This window comes from Bombina bombina, chromosome 6, assembly GCF_027579735.1.
Source record: "Bombina bombina isolate aBomBom1 chromosome 6, aBomBom1.pri, whole genome shotgun sequence".
Lineage (NCBI taxonomy): Eukaryota > Metazoa > Chordata > Amphibia > Anura > Bombinatoridae > Bombina > Bombina bombina.
The window spans coordinates 43,512,771-43,532,925 of record NC_069504.1 but is presented as its reverse complement, the minus strand read 5'-3'; the positions used below and the strand labels follow the sequence as shown (position 1 = coordinate 43,532,925).

General features: G+C 39.9%; 1 protein-coding gene across 1 annotated transcript in view; it reads left to right on the top strand.

Moving 5' to 3' along the window:
* The window catches only part of EXOC4 (exocyst complex component 4), a 1,163,948-nt gene that overhangs the window by 1,018,481 nt on the left and 125,312 nt on the right, over nt 1-20,155 (top strand). The window contains exon 15 of the mRNA XM_053716390.1: nt 19,869-20,010. Coding sequence (XP_053572365.1) covers nt 19,869-20,010 — 142 coding nt within the window. The remainder of the gene's footprint in view (nt 1-19,868; nt 20,011-20,155) is intronic.

Here is a 20,155-nt window from a genome sequence, read left to right as displayed (position 1 = left end):
AATGTATCAACCCCTAATCTGTCATTCACCCACATCGGGATCTACCTAGTAAGAGTATTGACCCCTAATCGGCCATTAACCCACATTGCAAAGTCCCTATTAAAACTATTAACCCCTAATCCGCCATTTACCCACATCGCAACAAACCTTATAAATCTATTAACCCCTAATCCGCCAAACTCACACAACGCAATAATCATATTAAAACTATTAACCCCTAAACACACACAACACAATAATCCTATTAAAACTATTAACCCCTAAGCCGCCAAACCCACACAACGCAAATAACTAATTAAATTACTAAGCCCCTTAACCTAACACCTCCTAACCTAACACCCCCTAAATTAAACCCAATTACCTAAATTAAAAAATACTAAGTTACAAACAATTAAAATAAAAAGGTAACATTACTTAAAAATAAAAAAAACTAAGATTAAATTAATCTAAGATTACAAAAAATAAAAAAATCTAACATTACAGAAAATAATAAACAAAATTATCCCAAATAAACAAATTAAACCTAATCCCTATGAAAATAAAAAAGCCCCCCCAAAATAAAAACACCCCCTAATCTAATGCTAAACTACCAATAGCCCTTAAAACTGGCCTTTTGTAGGCATTCCCTTAAGTTAAACAGCTATTTTCCTTAAAAAATACTAAGTCCCCCCCACTAACAGTAAAACCCCCCACCCACCAAACCCCCCAAAATAAAATAAACTAACACTAAAAAAAACCTAAGCTACCCATTGCCCCTAAAGGGGCATTTGTATGGGCATTATCCTTAAAAGGGGATTCAGCTCTTTTACTGCCCTTAAAAGGGTATTCAGCTCTTTTAAGAGTGCCCATTAAAACCCTAATCAAAAAAAAAAAAAGCCTAAGTCTAACCCCCAAATAGGCACTCACCGTTCCTGAAGACCAGCAGAAAAGGTCCTGTTCCAGGCGGTGAAGTCTTCTTCCAATAGGATTTCAGTAGCTCTCACCCTATTGGCTGATTTGAATTTGAAGAATCAAATCAGCCAATAGGAATGCAAGGGAGATAAACAGATAAAAATAATGCAATATCCAAAGCAAGAAGCAAAAGTGCAAAGCGTAAGTCAGCGTTGTCATGAAGTTAAGTCTTATAGCCAACTATCCACAGAGACAGAGCTCCGTAGTGTCCCAAATAATGAGCCAAACTGCTACCCTCACTTAAGGCAAACCAGGGAAACACACTCACAAGGAAGAAGGAAACTTGAAATACATGCACTAAGGCAGACCGCCGCCAGAGCATGCTCCAGCTCCACCGGTCTCAAAAATTCCTGAATCCTTTTATGCAACCGTCCTTCAGAGTGTGTGTATTAGTGTAGATGTCAAAGCCACAGAGAGTCAGAAGATTACAGGAGTCCCCAAACAGGAAGGCACCAACGCGGCCCTTTCGTGCATTTTCTTCCACCTTCCTAGCCGCTTGGAGCTTCTTCCGGGCTGTGATGTCATGCATTATGTGGATATAAAATGGGAAAAGTGTGATAAAAACAAAATTCCCATAGGGGGCGCTTCCACACTAATAAAACAGTTAATGCCCTCCCTCCAGAAGGCTTTGTGGAATAGAGCAGTCTTAACGCTGGTGGCAAGACCGCGCTATAAAACAATCAAGTCCCAAAAAAAGGCCAGCGACATACAGGGTACGTCGCTGGTCCTTAAGGGGTTAAGAAGATTTTGACTAATAATTGGCATCTCCTGTCCAGTGACCCTCTTTTGCATGAATATGTGGGGGACTATCTCCTTATGACAGCTCGTAGAGCAAATAATTTGAAAGGCCTACTTGTCAAAAGCGAGTTTAAACAATTCACCTCAAGAAACTATATACAGTATAAATAGTGGGCTTGCACGCCTTGCAACCATTGTGTTTGCTGTCAATTTGTAAGAAAAACAAAACTTTTTGCACTGCTTCTGAAAAGATAAATAAAATCAAATGGTTTATCAATTGTTCTACAGCAGGTGTTATTTATTTGTTATCCTGCTCATGTCTCCACTTTTATGTGGGTAAAACCTACAGAGAATTCAGATCACGGATAACTGAACATCGTGATGACATTAAAGACTTTAATATTGATGGCCCAGTAGCCAGACATTTTGCCCAGTACCATGGCTCTAGAATTGATGATTTGTATTGTATTGATATTGAATCTGTTACACCCAGAAGATGAGGAGGTAATATTGACACAATCCTATTACAAAAAGAAATAAGATGGATACACACCTTAAAAACATCATCACTTAAATGAAAAGCTAGAATTCGCTTTCTTCTTAAATTAAACGAATCTCCTCAATATGTCCAACTAAGTATACCTGCCATAATGTGAAAGAATAGTTCATTTTATCTTATTTTCTCTATTTTTTCTTTAGCCCGACCTAAACTTTTATGCAAATTACATTTTCAATATAGAGTCTTCTTGACTACCTATTAGATATGACATTTCTGTTTTCAATAACGATTAAAATGAACTATTAAATTTATCTGCACCGTATAGTTTACTATTTAAGTATGTTTTTAACAATTGTGACAAGTTAGCCGTTTTGTGTGGCCTGTGGGATTAGTAACCGTTACAGTAATATTCATTAATAGTGTCTCTGCGATACTAAGCACAAGTGCCATATTCCTTGCAAGTGATGAACATTGGGACAACGCTAACTTATGCGTTGCCCTTTTGCTTCTTGCTTTGCTGCTTTGAACATTGCATTATTTTTATCTGCTGTTTGAGCTATGTGGTGCACCACAGCAAATTCATTTACAACCATTGTAGTTCCAGGCATTAGTATTTGGGGGACCCCGCATGAATTTGATCTGTTTGTTTAATTAAATATGTTGTTTTGCATTAATTTCCCCTTGTCTTTGCCTAGACTTTTAAATCGCCCTTACTTTGGGATATCTACTTTTCTCTTTCTTTATTTTATATCTCATTTTCTCCAGGTTGCACCATCTTTTTACAAGTTGCCTTTAGAAGTGAGCAAACTCCCCTTTGTCCTATATTTTATGCTTACCTGATAAATTCATTTATTTTATGGTGGTGAGAGTCCTCAAGACCACACCCTTTATTTTTTAAGTGTTTTGTTTATTTATTAAGCACATTTTTTCCCTGTTCCTTTTTTTTTCTTAACTCACTTCTGCTTCGATGTGTGTTAGACTGAGGTATGTGTGAGGTGGGAGGGGTTATATAGAGCTTCTTGGGGTTTTGGAATCTTTGCCTCCTCCAAGTGGTAGGGTAGATAATGAGTAATAGATTGTGGACTCTCACCACCATAAAATAAATGAATGTATCAGGTAAACATGAATTATGTTTTACACTGTTTTTCCCAATTATTTCTTCCATTTGCTTTGTTTCACCCACATCTTTTATTTCTGCTGTGACTTTTGTGTGATTGCTTTGCAATTTGCTTTAGTGTCTGTGGTAAAAACGTAATTAGAAACAAGATCGGCAGAAGTTTCATTAGTGGTCGGATATTTTGTTGTGGTTAATTTATTTGGCAGCATTGTCACCTCAGATTCATGTAGCAGAGATAAGTGAGTTTTCTTTAGCCACTGCAGTTCTGCTCAACAAATGTGATAATTACAAGGTGTGTCAGGTTATATGTGAAAAAATAAACCAGATAGCTGGGTGTTGTACAGTAAAGCCCAGATTGGCTCCTCCAAATAAGGCAAGTGGTGAGTGGCGTTTTACATTTGAAAAGCAAATTGCAGACCTTATGTCAGACCCCTTAACTGCAGCCCCTGTCAGTTATATGATCATATCAGACCTTATGTCAGACCCCTTAACTGCAGCCCCTGTCAGTTATATGCCCATATCAGACCATATGTCAGACCCCTTAACTGCAGCCCCTGTCAGTTATATGATCATATCAGACCTTATGTCAGACCCCTTAACTGCAGCCCCTGTCAGTTATATGATCATATCAGAACTTATGTCAGACCCCTTGACTGCAGCCCCTGTGAGTTATATGATCATATCAGAACTTATGTCAGACCCCTTGACTGCAGCCCCTGTGAGTTATATGCCCATATCAGACCATATGTCAGACCCCTTAACTGCAGCCCCTGTCAGTTATATGATCATATCAGACCATATGTCAGACCCCTTAACTGCAGCCCCTGTCAGTTATATGATCATATCAGACCATATGTCAGACCCCTTAACTGCAGCCCCTGTCATTTACATGATCATATCAGACCTTATTTCAGACCTTTTAACTGCAGCCCCTGTCAGTTATATGATCATATCAGACCTTATGTCAGACCCCTTGACTGCAGCCCCTGTCAGTTATATGATCATATCAGACCTTATGTCAGACCCCTTAACTGCAGCCCCTGTCATTTATATGATCATATCAGACCTTATGTCAGACCCCTTAACTGCTACCCCTGTCATTTAAATGATCATATCAGACCTTATGTCAGACCCCTTAACTGCAGCCCCTGTGGGTTATATGCCCATATCAGACCCTATGTCAGACCCCTTAACTGCAGCCCCTGTGAGTTATATGCCCATATCAGACCTTATGTCAGACCCCTTAACTGCAGCCCCTGTGAGTTATATGCCCATATCAGACCTTATGTCAGACCCCTTAACTCCAGCCCCTGTGAGTTATATGCCCATATCAGACCTTAGGTCAGACTCTTTAACTGCAGCCCCAGTCCTTTATATGATCATATCAGATATCAGACCTTATGTCAGACCCCTTAACTGCAGCCCCTGTCATTTATATTATCATATCAGATATGAGACCTTATGTCGGACCCTTTAACTGCAGCCCCTGTCTATTATATGATCATATCAGATATCAGACCTTATGTCAGATCCCTTAAAGGGCCATAATACCCAAATGTTTAAACACTTGAAAGTGATGCAGTATAGCTGTAAAAAGCTGACTAGAAAATATCACCTGAACATCTCTATGTAAAAAAGAAAGATATTTTTCCCCAAAAGTTCCTCAGTAGCCACATCCCATTGTAAAGGATTTCTAAGAAGCATTTTAGTATGTCTGTCCTGGGACAGCTAAGGGGATGAGCCTCGTGCACTCTCATATTATTTCCCTATTCAGCTTACTAAGAAATCTCATGAGAGTTAAGTGAAATCTCACGAGATCACAGTAAAAGAGTTCATGACCTCCGCACTGCTGATGCTGATTGGCTTCTGTTCATTTCTTCATTTTTTATTTTTTTTTACCTGCAGCTGGGAGTAGCTGAGTATAACTTTTTACACAGAACTTACTCTGCTGAGCTGAGGAGATTGTGAGGTAAAATATCTTCCTTTTTTACATAGAGATGCTCAGGTGATATTTTCCTGTCAGCTTTTTACAGTTATACTGCATCAGTTTCAAGTGATTTAGCATATGAGTATTATGTCCCTTTAACTGCTGCCCCTGTCCTTTATATGATTATATCAACCAGCGCAACGGAATTTGGCGGTGCTTTACAAATAAATGATGATAATAATAATGATAATAATATGTCAGACCCCGTAACTGCTGCCCCAGTCATTTAAATTATTATGTCAGACCCTTTAACTGCATCCCCTGTCATTTATATGATCATATCAACCTTATGTCAGACCCCTTAACTGCAGCCCCTGTCAGTTATATGATCATAACAGACCTTATGTCAGAACCCTTAACTGCAGCCCCTGTTATTTATATGATCATGTCAACCTTGTCAGACCCCTTACATGCAGTCCCTGTTATTTATATGATCATGTCAACCTTGTCAGACCCCTTGCATGTAGCCCCTGTTATTTATATGATCATGTCAATCTTGTCAGACTCCTTACATGCAGCCCCTGTAATTTATATGATCATGTCAACCTTGTCAGACCCCTTACATGCAGTCCCTGTTATTTATATGATCATGTCAACCTTGTCAGACCCCTTGCATGCAGCCCCTGTTATTTATATGATCATGTCAATCTTGTCAGACTCCTTACATGCAGCCCCTGTTATTTATATGATCATGTCAACCTTGTCAGACCCCTTACATGCAGCCCCTGTTATTTATATGATCATGTCAACCTTGTCAGACCCCTTACATGCAGCCCCAGTTATTTATAGCACTGCTGCTCCTTCCCACTGCTCCTCCAAGTAGCTCAGAACCAAAAATCCAGCAATGGATTTACATTTCTTTCATGTAATTAGCAAGAGTCCATGAGCTAGTGACGTATGGGATATACATTCCTACCAGGAGGGGCAAAGTTTCCCAAACCTCAAAATGCCTATAAATACACCCCTCACCACACCCACAATTCAGTTTTACAAACTTTGCCTCCGATGGAGGTGGTGAAGTAAGTTTGTGCTAGATTCTACGTTGATATGCGCTCCGCAGCAAGTTGGAGCCCGGTTTTCCTCTCAGCGTGCAGTGAATGTCAGAGGGATGTGAGGAGAGTATTGCCTATTTGAATGCAGTGATCTCCTTCTAAGGGGTCTATTTCATAGGTTCTCTGTTATCGGTCGTAGAGATTCATCTCTTACCTCCCTTTTCAGATCGACGATATACTCTTATATATACCATTACCTCTGCTGATTCTCGTTTCAGTACTGGTTTGGCTATCTGCTATATGTAGATGAGTGTCCTGGGGTAAGTACGTCTTATTTTCTGTGACACTCCTAGCTATGGTTGGGCACTTTGTTTATAAAGTTCTAAATATATGTATTCAAACATTTATTTGCCTTGACTCAGAATGTTCAACTTTCCTTATTTTCAGACAGTCAGTTTCATATTTGGGATAATGCATTTTAATTTAACATTTTTCTTACCTTAAAATTTGACTTTTTCCCTGTGGGCTGTTAGGCTCGCGGGGGCTGAAAATGCTTCATTTTATTGCGTCATTCTTGGGGCGGACTTTTTTGGCGCAAAAATTCTATTTCCGTTTCCGGCGTCATACGTGTCGCCGGAAGTTGCGTCATTTTTTGACGTTATTTTGCGCCAAAAATGTCGGCGTTCCGGATGTGGCGTCATTTTTGGCGCCAAAAAGCATTTAGGCGCCAAATAATGTGGGCGTCTTATTTGGCGCGAAAAAATATGGGCGTCACTTTTGTCTCCACATTATTTAAGTCTCATTTTTTATTGCTTCTGGTTGCTAGAAGCTTGTTCTTTGGCATTTTTTCCCATTCCTGAAACTGTCATTTAAGGAATTTGATCAATTTTGCTTTATATATATGTTGTTTTTTCTCTTACATATTGCAAGATGTCTCACGTTGCATCTGAGTCAGAAGATACTACAGGAAAATCGCTGTCAAGTGCTGAATCTACCAAAGCTAAGTGTATCTGCTGTAAACTTTTGGTAGCTATTCCTCCAGCTGTTGTTTGTATTGATTGTCATGAGAAACTTGTTAAAGCAGATAATATTTCCTTTAGTAAAGTACCATTGCCTGTTGCAGTTCCTTCAACATCTAAGGTGCAGAATGTTCCTGATAATATAAGAGATTTTGTTTCTGAATCCATAAAGAAGGCTATGTCTGTTATTTCTCCTTCTAGTAAACGTAAAAAATCTTTTAAAACTTCTCTCCCTACAGATGAATTTTTAAATGAACATCATCATTCTGATTCTGATGATTCCTCTGGTTCAGAGGATTCTGTCTCAGAGGTTGATGCTGATAAATCTTCATATTTATTTAAAATGGAATTTATTCGTTCTTTACTTAAAGAAGTACTAATTGCTTTAGAAATAGAGGATTCTGGTCCTCTTGATACTAATTCTAAACGTTTAGATAAGGTATTTAAAGCTCCTGTGGTTATTCCAGAAGTTTTTCCTGTTCCTAATGCTATTTCTGCAGTAATTTCCAAAGAATGGGATAATTTGGGAAATTCATTTACTCCTTCTAAACGTTTTAAGCAATTATATCCTGTGCCGTCTGACAGATTAGAATTTTGGGACAAGATCCCTAAAGTTGATGGGGCTATTTCTACCCTTGCTAAACGTACTACTATTCCTACGTCAGATGGTACTTCGTTTAAGGATCCTCTAGATAGGAAAATTGAGTCCTTTCTAAGAAAAGCTTATCTGTGTTCAGGTAATCTTCTTAGACCTGCTATATCTTTGGCTGATGTTGCTGCAGCTTCAACTTTTTGGTTGGAAACTTTAGCGCAACAAGTAACACATCGTGATTCTCATGATATTATTATTCTTCTTCAGCATGCTAATAATTTTATCTGTGATGCCATTTTTGATATTATCAGAGTTGATGTCAGGTTTATGTCTCTAGCTATTTTAGCTAGAAGAGCTTTATGGCTTAAAACTTGGAATGCTGATATGGCTTCTAAATCAACTTTACTTTCCATTTCTTTCCAGGGTAACAAATTATTTGGTTCTCAGTTGGATTCCATTATTTCAACTGTTACTGGTGGGAAAGGAACTTTTTTACCACAGGATAAAAAATCTAAGGGTAAAAACAGGGCTAATAATCGTTTTCGTTCCTTTCGTTTCAACAAAGAACAAAAGCCTGATCCTTCATCCTCAGGAGCAGTTTCAGTTTGGAGACCATCTCCAGTCTGGAATAAATCCAAGCCAGCTAGAAAGGCAAAGCCTGCTTCTAAGTCCACATGAAGGTGCGGCCCTCATTCCAGCTCAGCTGGTAGGGGGCAGGTTACGTTTTTTCAAGGAAATTTGGATCAATTCTGTTCACAATCTTTGGATTCAGAGCATTGTTTCAGAAGGGTACAGAATTGGTTTCAAGTTGAGACCTCCTGCAAAGAGATTTTTTCTTTCCCGTGTCCCAGTAAATCCAGTAAAAGCTCAAGCATTTCTGAAATGTAATTAGGAATAAAAAAGAGGGCGCCACATAGGGTGATATTGTTGGATCAAAGTTCAAAAAGGTATTTATTATCGTCGCTTACCGGAGAACGATGCACCGTATTGTAACCGGTGCTGACAAGCAGGCTAACACTTTCAGTGGTTAGCACACTGGGTGGCCTCCGGAAGGTTATACACAGCTGGTACTCAGCGTTCACTTGATTGATGTGCGTCTGTGCGGCTGCAGCTAACGAGTCAGACACTGTGATGGATCAGACAATTTCGAACCCCTGTCAGGGAGGAAGCACTGCAGTGGATCGCACACTTTGACACCTTAACCAGGAAGGCTCAAAAGAGAACAAAGGACAACTTCCGTATATAAAATAAATGAATTTTATTCCATACAAACTGCTACGCGTTTCTAGACCTACACCGGTCTTTTCATCAGGCATACAAACAATGTTTGATCCATCACAGTGTCTGACTCGTTAGCTGCAGCCGCACAGACGCACATCAATCAAGTGAACGCTGAGTACCAGCTGTGTATAACCTGCCGGAGGCCACCCAGTGTGCTAACCACTGAAAGTGTTAGCCTGCTTGTCAGCACCGGTTACAATACGGTGCATCGTTCTCCGGTAAGCGACGATAATAAATACCTTTTTGAACTTTGATCCAACAATATCACCCTATGTGGCGCCCTCTTTTTTATTCCTAATTACAGATATCTCCTTTCCGAAGACCAGAGGAGCATTTGCCGCCAGTATCTTTGAGTGCAAGACCCAGCACTACCAACTCACATGAACTTTATGGTTTGTTTTTATACCAATACCACGTAATAACTTTTCACAGCGCACCCCGCACACGGTTCCCTTTGGGGTTCCCTTCTCATTTCTGAAATGTGTTTCAGATCTAGAGTTGACTGGAGTAATTATGCCAGTTCCAGTTCCGGAACAGGGGATGGGGTTTTATTCAAATCTCTTCATTGTACCAAAGAAGGAGAATTCTTTCAGACCAGTTCTGGATCTAAAAATATTGAATCGTTATGTAAGGATACCAACGTTCAAGATGGTAACTGTAAGGACTATCTTACCTTTTGTTCAGCAAGGGAATTATATGTCCACAATAGATTTACAGGATGCATATCTACATATTCCGATTCATCCAGATCATTATCAGTTCCTGAGATTCTCGTTTCTGGACAAGCATTACCAGTTTGTGGCTCTGCCGTTTGGCCTAGCTACAGCTCCAAGAATTTTTACAAAGGTTCTCGGTGCCCTGCTGTCTGTAATCAGAGAACAGGGTATTGTGGTATTTCCTTATTTGGACGATATCTTGGTACTTGCTCAGTCTTTACATTTAGCAGAATCTCATACGAATCGACTTGTGTTGTTTCTTCAAGATCATGGTTGGTGGATCAATTTACCAAAAAGTTCTTTGATTCCTCAGACAAGGGTAACCTTTCTGGGTTTCCAGATGGATTCAGTGTCCATGACTCTGTCTTTAACAGACAAGAGACGTCTAAAGTTGATTACAGCTTGTCGAAACCTTCAGTCACAATCATTCCCTTCGGTAGCCTTATGCATGGAAATTCTAGGTCTTATGACTGCTGCATCGGACGCGATCCCCTTTGCTCGTTTTCACATGCGACCTCTTCAGCTCTGTATGCTGAAGCAATGGTGCAAGGATTACACGAAGATATCTCAATTAATATCTTTAAAACCGATTGTTCGACACTCTCTAACATGGTGGACAGATCACCATCGTTTAATTCAGGGGGCTTCTTTTGTGCTTCCGACCTGGACTGTAATTTCAACAGATGCAAGTCTCACAGGTTGGGGAGCTGTGTGGGGATCTCTGACGGCACAAGGAGTTTGGGAATCTCAGGAGGTGAGATTACCGATCAATATTTTGGAACTCCGTGCAATTTTCAGAGCTCTTCAGTTTTGGCCTCTTCTGAAGAGAGAATCGTTCATTTGTTTTCAGACAGACAATGTCACAACTGTGGCATACATCAATCATCAAGGAGGGACTCACAGTCCTCTGGCTATGAAAGAAGTATCTCGAATTTTGGTTTGGGCGGAATCCAGCTCCTGTCTAATCTCTGCGGTTCATATCCCAGGTGTAGACAATTGGGAAGCGGATTATCTCAGTCGCCAAACGTTGCATCCGGGCGAATGGTCTCTTCACCCAGAGGTATTTCTTCAGATTGTTCAAATGTGGGAACTTCCAGAAATAGATCTGATGGCGTCCCATCTAAACAAGAAACTTCCCAGGTATCTGTCCAGATCCCGGGATCCTCAGGCGGAGGCAGTGGATGCATTATCACTTCCTTGGAAGTATCATCCTGCCTATATCTTTCCGCCTCTAGTTCTTCTTCCAAGAGTAATCTCCAAGATTCTGAAGGAATGCTCGTTTGTTCTGCTGGTAGCTCCGGCATGGCCTCACAGGTTTTGGTATGCAGATCTTGTCCGGATGGCCTCTTGCCAACCGTGGACTCTTCCGTTAAGATCAGACCTTCTGTCACAAGGTCCTTTTTTCCATCAGGATCTGAAATCCTTAAATTTAAAGGTATGGAGATTGAACGCTTGATTCTTAGTCAAAGAGGTTTCTCTGACTCTGTGATTAATACTATGTTACAGGCTCGTAAATCTGTATCTCGAGAGATATATTATAGAGTCTGGAAGACTTATATTTCTTGGTGTCTTTCTCATCATTTTTCCTGGCATTCTTTTAGAATACCGAGAATTTTACAGTTCCTTCAGGATGGTTTAGATAAGGGTTTGTCCGCAAGTTCTTTGAAAGGACAAATCTCTGCTCTTTCTGTTCTTTTTCACAGAAAGATTGCTATTCTTCCTGATATTCATTGTTTTGTACAAGCTTTGGTTCGTATAAAACCTGTCATTAAGTCAATTTCTCCTCCTTGGAGTTTGAATTTAGTTCTGGGAGCTCTTCAAGCTCCTCCGTTTGAACCTATGCATTCATTGGACATTAAATTACTTTCTTGGAAAGTTTTGTTCCTTTTGGCCATCTCTTCTGCCAGAAGAGTTTCTGAATTATCTGCTCTTTCTTGTGAGTCTCCTTTTCTGATTTTTCATCAGGATAAGGCAGTGTTGCGAACTTCTTTTGAATTTTTACCTAAAGTTGTGAATTCCAACAACATTAGTAGAGAAATTGTGGTTCCTTCATTATGTCCTAATCCTAAGAATTCTAAGGAGAAATCGTTGCATTCTTTGGATGTTGTTAGAGCTTTGAAATATTATGTTGAAGCTACGAAATCTTTTCGTAAGACTTCTAGTCTATTTGTTATCTTTTCCGGTTCTAGAAAGGCCAGAAAGCTTCTGCCATTTCTTTGGCATCTTGGTTGAAATCTTTAATTCATCTTGCCTATGTTGAGTCGGGTAAAACTCCGCCTCAGAGAATTACAGCTCATTCTACTAGGTCAGTTTCTACTTCCTGGGCGTTTAGGAATGAAGCTTCGGTTGACCAGATCTGCAAAGCAGCAACTTGGTCCTCTTTGCATACTTTTACTAAATTCTACCATTTTTATGTATTTTCTTCTTCTGAAGCAGTTTTTGGTAGAAAAGTACTTCAGGCAGCGGTTTCAGTTTGAATCTTCTGCTTATGTTTTTCGTTAAACTTTATTTTGGGTGTGGATTATTTTCAGCAGGAATTGGCTGTCTTTATTTTATCCCCCCCTCTCTAGTGACTCTTGTGTGGAAAGATCCACATCTTGGGTAGTCATTATCCCATACGTCACTAGCTCATGGACTCTTGCTAATTACATGAAAGAAAACATAATTTATGTAAGAACTTACCTGATAAATTCATTTCTTTCATATTAGCAAGAGTCCATGAGGCCCGCCCTTTTTTTGTGGTGGTTATGATTTTGTATAAAGCACAATTATTCCAATTCCTTATTTTATATGCTTTCGCACTTTTTTATCACCCCACTTCTTGGCTATTTGTTAAACTGAATTGTGGGTGTGGTGAGGGGTGTATTTATAGGCATTTTGAGGTTTGGGAAACTTTGCCCCTCCTGGTAGGAATGTATATCCCATACGTCACTAGCTCATGGACTCTTGCTAATATGAAAGAAATGAATTTATCAGGTAAGTTCTTACATAAATTATGTTATTGTAATAGGTTATATGTTTAATGAAAAATATAAATAAGGTAAACATAACCAGTGGTGCAACATTAAAAACAAAGTGAAAAAGTACTCAACAACATATGTACTCACTAATATACAGCTATTATTGCACTCTTCATACACATCCTTTTTTCCTTTGGGATGTACTTAGGCATTTTCACACCATGAGTCATAGAGAGAAAAACACAATATTTCATCCAAACAGAAGAATTTCTATTTATTTTTTTCTAGAACAGAGGCAGGTGTTAATAACACGGCACAGATGATACAACTACAGAAGCTGCTTTGTTTTGCCCATTGGCAGGTAGACTTGCTCAGCTATGTGTTCACATCAGACCTCAGATCATTCCCGATTTACTTAAAGCAAAATGCAACCTGGCAACCATAAGTGTACACCTAAACCTTCTGTAGATTCGTGTCATTAATGCAGCTGGCACATTTTACATAGTGTCTGCCCTTATAACTTGGGAAGTATTATGTACACAGAGTTGTATATGACCTGTATAACCATCCATTTATTGAGTGTAAAAATGCATACATAACCATTTACAGTCGGCTATGTAGAAATGATGTAGCAGTGTTTTGTTTCAGTCCTGTTGTCACAAATCCGTTTGCTGCACAATAACTTCTCAAACTATCTCATGCAAAATGTAAACAGCTATGATTCCAGTCCCTAAACAAGGGATTATAGAAATAACCAAATTTAATTATTGCAGCAATACAAGATGATATTTTCTCTTGTAAGATGTATCGAGTCCACGGATTCATCCATACTTATGGAATATTCTCCTTCCCAACAGGAAGTGGCAGAGAGAGCACCCACAGCAGAGCTGTCCATATAGCTCCTCCCTTAGCTCCACCCCCAGTCATTCTCTCTGCCTGCTTAACTGCTAGGAAGGGCAAAGGGAGTGTGGTGACAAAAAAAAATGTCAAAGACTCCCTCCCAAGGGGGAGATTTCACATTTCTTAATTGTCTGCAAACCAGACAAAGAGAGAGGCGTTATTACGCTGTGTAGAAGACCTACATACCATGGGAGTGATCCGCCCAGTTCCAAGAGTGGAACAAGGGCTAGGTTTTTACTCCAACCTGTTTGTGGTTCCCAAAAAGAGGGAACTTTCAGACCGATCTTGGATCTCAAAATTCTAAACAAATTCCTCAGAGTACCATCTTTCAAGATGGAGACTATTCGGACTATTCTTCCTCTGATCCAGGAGGGTCAATATATGACTACCGTGGATTTAAAGGATGCGCATCTACACATCCCTATTCACAGAGATCATCATCAATTCCTCAGATTCGCTTTTCTGGACAGGCATTACCAGTTTGTGGCCCTTCCTTTTGGGTTGGCCACGGCTCCCAGAATTTTCACAAAGGTGCTAGGGTCCCTTTTGGCGGTTCTAAGACCGCAGGGAATAGCAGTGGCGCCTTATCTAGACGACATCTTAATTCAGGCGTTGAATTTCCAGCTAGCCAAGTCTCACACGGACATCGTGTTGGCTTTTCTGAGATCTCACGGATGGAAGGTGAACATAAAAAAGAGTTCTCTCGTCCCTCTCACAAGAGTTTCCTTCCTAGGGACTCTGATAGACTCGGTAGAAATGAAAATATTTCTGACGGAGGTCAGAAAATCAAAAGTTTTAATCACTTGCCAAGCTCTTCATTCCATTCCTCGGCCATCAGTGGCTCAGTGTATGTAGGTAATCGGACTCATGGTAGCGGCAATGGACATAGTTCCTTATGCCCGCCTACACCTCAGACCACTGCAACTATGCATGTTCAAACAGTGGAATGGGGATTATGCCGATTTATCTCCTCAACTGCATCTGGACCAAGAGACCAGAGATTCTCTTCTCTGGTGGTTGTCTCAGGACCACCTGTCTCAGGGAATGTGTTTCCGCAGGCCAGAATGGCTCATAGTAACGACAGATGCCAGCTTGCTAGGCTGGGGTGCAGTCTGGAAATCCCTGAAAGCACAGGGCTTATGGTCTCGGTAGGAATCTCTCCTCCCGATAAACATTCTAGAACTGAGAGCGATATTCAATGCACTTCAGGCATGGCCTCAGCTAGCTGCGGCCAAATTCATCAGATTTCAGTCGGACAACATTGCAACTGTAGCCTATATCAATCAACAAGGAGGATCATGGAGTTCTCTAGCGATGATGGAGGTAACCAAAATAATCCGATGGGCGGAGGATCACTCTTTCCATCTCTCAGCAATCCATATCCCAGGGGTAGAGAACTGGGAGGCGGATTTCCTAAGTCATCAGACTTTTCATCCGGGGGAGTGGGAGCTCCATCCGGAGGTATTTGCCCAGCTGACTCAGCTATGGGGCACACCAGAATTGGATCTGATGGCGCCCCGACAGAACGCCAAACTTCCTTGTTACGGGTCCAGATCCCGGGATCCCCAGGCGGTACTGATAGATGCTCTAGCAGTGCCCTGGTCCTTCAATCTGGCTTATGTATTTCCACTGTTTCCTCTCCTCCCACGTCTGGTTGCCAGAATCAAGCAGGAGAGAGATTCTGTGATTCTGATAGCGCCTGCGTGGCCACGCAGGACTTGATATGCAGACCTGGTGGACATGTCATCTGTTCCACCGTGGACTCTGCCAATGAGGCAGGACCTTCTAATCCAAGGTCCATTCAAGCATCCAAATCTAACTTCTCTGCGTCTGACTGCTTGGAGATTGAACGCCTGATTCTATCAAAGCGTGGTTTCTCTGAGTCGGTCATTGATACCCTGATTCAGGCTAGAAAGCCTGTCACCAGGAAAATCTATCATAAGATTTGGCGCAGATATCTTTGTTGGTGTGAATCCAAGGATTACTCATGGAGTAAGATTAGGATTCCTAGAATTTTGTCCTTTCTCCAAGAAGGATTGGAGAAGGGATCATCAGTTAGTTCCTTAAAAGGACCAATATCTGCTTTGTCTATTCTTTTACACAAACGTCTGGCAGATGTCCCAGACGTTCAAGCATTTAGTCAGGCCTTGGTCAGGATCAAGCCTGTATTTAAACCTGTTGCTCCACCATGGAGCCTAAATTTGGTTCTTAATGTTCTTTAAGGGGTTCCATTTGAACCTATGCATTCCATAGGTATTAAGCTTCTATCTTGGAAAGTTTTGTTTTTAGTAGCTATCTCTTCGGCTCGAAAGAGTTTCTGAGTTATCTGCTTTACAGTGTGACTCACCTTACCTAGTTTTCCATGCAGATAAGGTGGTTTTGCTTACCAAACCTGGGTTTCTTCCTAAGGTTGTTTCTAATAGGAATATCAATCAGGAGATTGTTGTTCCTTCTCTGTGTCCTAATCCTTCATCAAAGAAGGAACGTCTGTTGCACAATCTTGATGTGGTTCGTGCTTTAAAGTTCTACTTACAAGCAACTAAAGATTTCCGTCAAACATCTTCATTGTTTGTTGTTTATTCTGGTAAACGGAGAGGTCAAAAGGCTACGGCTACCTCTCTTTCCTTTTGGCTGAAAAGCTTCATCCGTTTAGCTTATGAGACTGCTGGCCAGCAGCCTCCTGAAAGAATTACTGCTCATTCTACTAGAGCAGTGGCTTCCACATGGGCTTTTAAAAATGAGGCTTCTGTTGAACAGATTTGTAAGGCGGCGACTTGGTCTTCGCTTCATACTTTTTCCAAATTTTCCAAATTTTATACTTTTGCTTCTTCGGAGGCTATTTTTGGGAGAAAGGTTCTACAAGCAGTGGTGCCTTCCGTTAAAGGTACCTGTCTTGTCCCTCCCTTCATCCGTGTCCTAAAGCTTTGGTATTGGTATCCCATAAGTATGGATGAATCCGTGGACTCGATACATCTTACAAAAGAAAACAGAATTTATGCTTACCTGATAAATTTCTTTCTCTTGTGATGTATCGAGTCCACGGCCCGCCCTGTCTATTTAAGACGGGTAGTATATTTTTATTTAAAAAACTTCAGTCACCACTGCACCCTATGATTTCTCCTTTTTCTTCCTAGCCTTCGGTCAAATGACTGGGGGGTGGAGCTAAGGGAGGAGCTATATGCACAGCTCTGCTGTGGGTGCTCTCTCTGCCACTTCCTGTTGGGAAGGAGAATATCCCATAAGTATGGATGAATCTGTGGACTCGATACATCACAAGAGAAAGAAATTTATCAGGTAAGCATAAATTCTGTTTTTATTAATAATTAAAAAGGCTGGAGGAACAAAAGATAAACACAAACACAGCTGCAATGCAGGCTCATTCCTAGTAGATATCCTTGGTACATTTCCAACAGGTGGATAATTGTCATTTCTTGTTACTCGCATTAATTCCCAAGCTAAACTTTATCAACTTCACAAAATGCTATTATACATTAGCATTGAGTTTTATTTGTACTTGGGATACAGCTTTTTTGTGGGTAGAAAGATCAGAATTAAGGATGCACCTGCTAAGTGGTACTTATTTATACTATAATCGTATTTGTAACGCGTCCGTCGGTGTGGCCAGTTGCACACGCATCCTCAAAGGAATGTTGGCTGTGCGCGCAGCCAAAACAATCCACCTGAATGGATTCTTTCACCACTCTACCATTTTCGGAATCCACCTGGATGCAGCGTAGGCAAACTGAAGCCTTAAAAAAAAGAAGAAAAAACACGTAACCGCCCACAAGAAATAACGAAAAAACATGTAAACGCACGAACTATAACAAAAAAAACTAACCTTCCGCACAAAGTATTAACAAACACCTAAACCGCAAATCCCTACATCACAAAACAATAAACCTAATTAACCCCTGAACCGCCAAACTCCCACATCGCAATAAACCTATTAACCCCTAAACCCCCACATTGCAAAAACAAATTAACATATTAACCCCTAAACCGCCAAACCCTCAAATCCCAATTAACCTATTAACCCCTAAACCGCCAAAAAAAACACAACACAAAAAAAATAATTTAATTACTAAGCCCCCTAAACTAACACCCCCTAAATTAACCCCATTAGTAAATTACACTTAAAACCTAACATGAAATTACAAAAAAATTATCTAAAATTATAAAAAAAACTCTAAAATTACAGAAAAAAATAAAACAAAATTATCAAAAATAAAAAAAGGTAAACATAATCCCTATGAAAATAAAACAGCCTCCCTAAAATAAAAAACACCCCCTAATCTAAACTACCAATAGCCCTTAAAAGGGCAATTCATTTTTTTACAGCCCATTAAATCCCTAATCTTAAAAATTAAAAAAAAAGACCAAGACTAAGCCCTAAATAGGTACTCACAGTTCCTGAAATCCGGCGGAGGTCTTCTTCCAGGTGGCTCAATCATCTTCTATCTTCATCCGGAGCGAAGGTGACACAGTGCGGAGATGGCTTCCCCAATGCACGAATCCTCAGCGCCGGTCTTCAGCAGCGTGGAGGCTCCTCTTCATGCGATAATCCTTCGCACACTAAAGATTGAATGCAAGGTACCCCATATGTATTGGGGTGCTTTGCATTCCTATTGGTTGAAATTTTGAAATCAGCCAATAGGATGAGAGCTACTGAAATCTTATTGGCTGATTTGAACAGTCAATAGGATTTCAGTAGCTCTAATCCTATTGGCTGATTTTAAAATTTCTGCCAATAGGAATGCAAGTTACCCCAAATTAAATGCGGTACCTTGCATTCAATTTTCAGTGTACGCCGGAGATCGAATGAGAAGGAGCCTCTAGGCCGCTGAGGATCGCCGCCACTGAAGACCGCCGCTCCGGATCCGTGCATCGGGGAAGACCGCTCTGCACCACCTTCGCTCCGGATGAAGATAGAAGAATAGCTGTTTAACTTAGGGCAATGCCCTACAAAAGGCCCTCTTAAGGGTTATTGGTAGTTTAGTATTAGATTAGGGTGTGTTTTTATTTTGGGAGGGATTTTTTATTTTTATAGGGGTATTAGTTTAGGTTTAAATTTTTTATTTTGGATAGCTTTTTTTTATTTTTTATAACTTTAGCTTGGGGTTTGTATTTTTTAAACATAGACTGCCCCCTGGGCAGGTTTATCGCCTATTTTTATAAAAATAAATACATAAAATCATATTCCGATGTATTGTTCTTAGCAAACCCTTAAAGGATGGTCAGTAATTTATATACCACATTAATAATATATTTGTAACCTGAATAGTGTAAGCTGTTTTAAACTCATTCTGTATTAGTTTGTTTTGTTAAAGGAGCATTAAACACTTTAAGATGGCAATATAAAATGATAAATCTTATATAAATAAAAAAAAGTCTGCAATATACCAGTGTATCGGCCAGGACTCTTTGGGATAAGTATGATGCTTATAAACCCTGCAAATCTGTTTTATAGTTTTTGACTACTAAATAATGCAGAAATCATTGTTGTTTCTTAGCTCTTTCAACATTTATGATATTTCTAGGTAATTGTCATACATTTATAATGCACAGAGAAATGCAACAATTTGGAATAGGACATAAATGAATTGATATTGAATAGGTCATTTATGCACTCAATGCATTCTGATATTATGATAGTTATAGGGGAAAGTGTAATAATGGGTATCATTTTAAAAGGGAACCTTGAAATGTGATATTCAATAAAAATTGTATAATGTATAGAAAAAATGTATAACACGTAAAATGAATTGCTTATCATGTTAGTGTATGCGAGTGTGCACCAAGTGCTGTTTTGAGAATAGCATTTTTATGATTAAATTACAGTTTGTAGTAATATTTTTATTAGACCACATTTCAAGTTAAATTGCAGCTTTCGAGCGCCTCCTTGTTCCATCACCGTACACTACAGCAATAGAGCAAACTCACAAAAGCTGGTCCTTTAATATAGAATATTCAGTAAAAAGGTATTACTACATGTTGCTGTAGGTATACACAGCTATATCTTCTGGCATCTCAGTTTGGTTCCATAGATTGTACTGATGCACTTTATCTCAGCATGTGATGTACAATATGTCTGATGTTTTTCTCTTGCTTTATTGTAGCCATGTCTCCTGGCTCAGACAGTCACCTAAGTGCAGACATACCTGCCGTGTCTGAGCTCATCTTGCAAACCCTGAACGAGTTAGCAAAGTCCTTTCAAGACATGTCTGACCGCTGCCTCCTGGTCCTGCATCTTGAAGTCAGGTTAGTTTCATTTAATGTCTCTCACTAAATATGTAATATTATTATTATTTATTGTCTTTATCATGTTCACTAATCTTCAAGGGCAGCACACATTCCATGATGTCTGCAAATACAAGCAGAGCTGCTTGAGTCTGGTTATTTTACA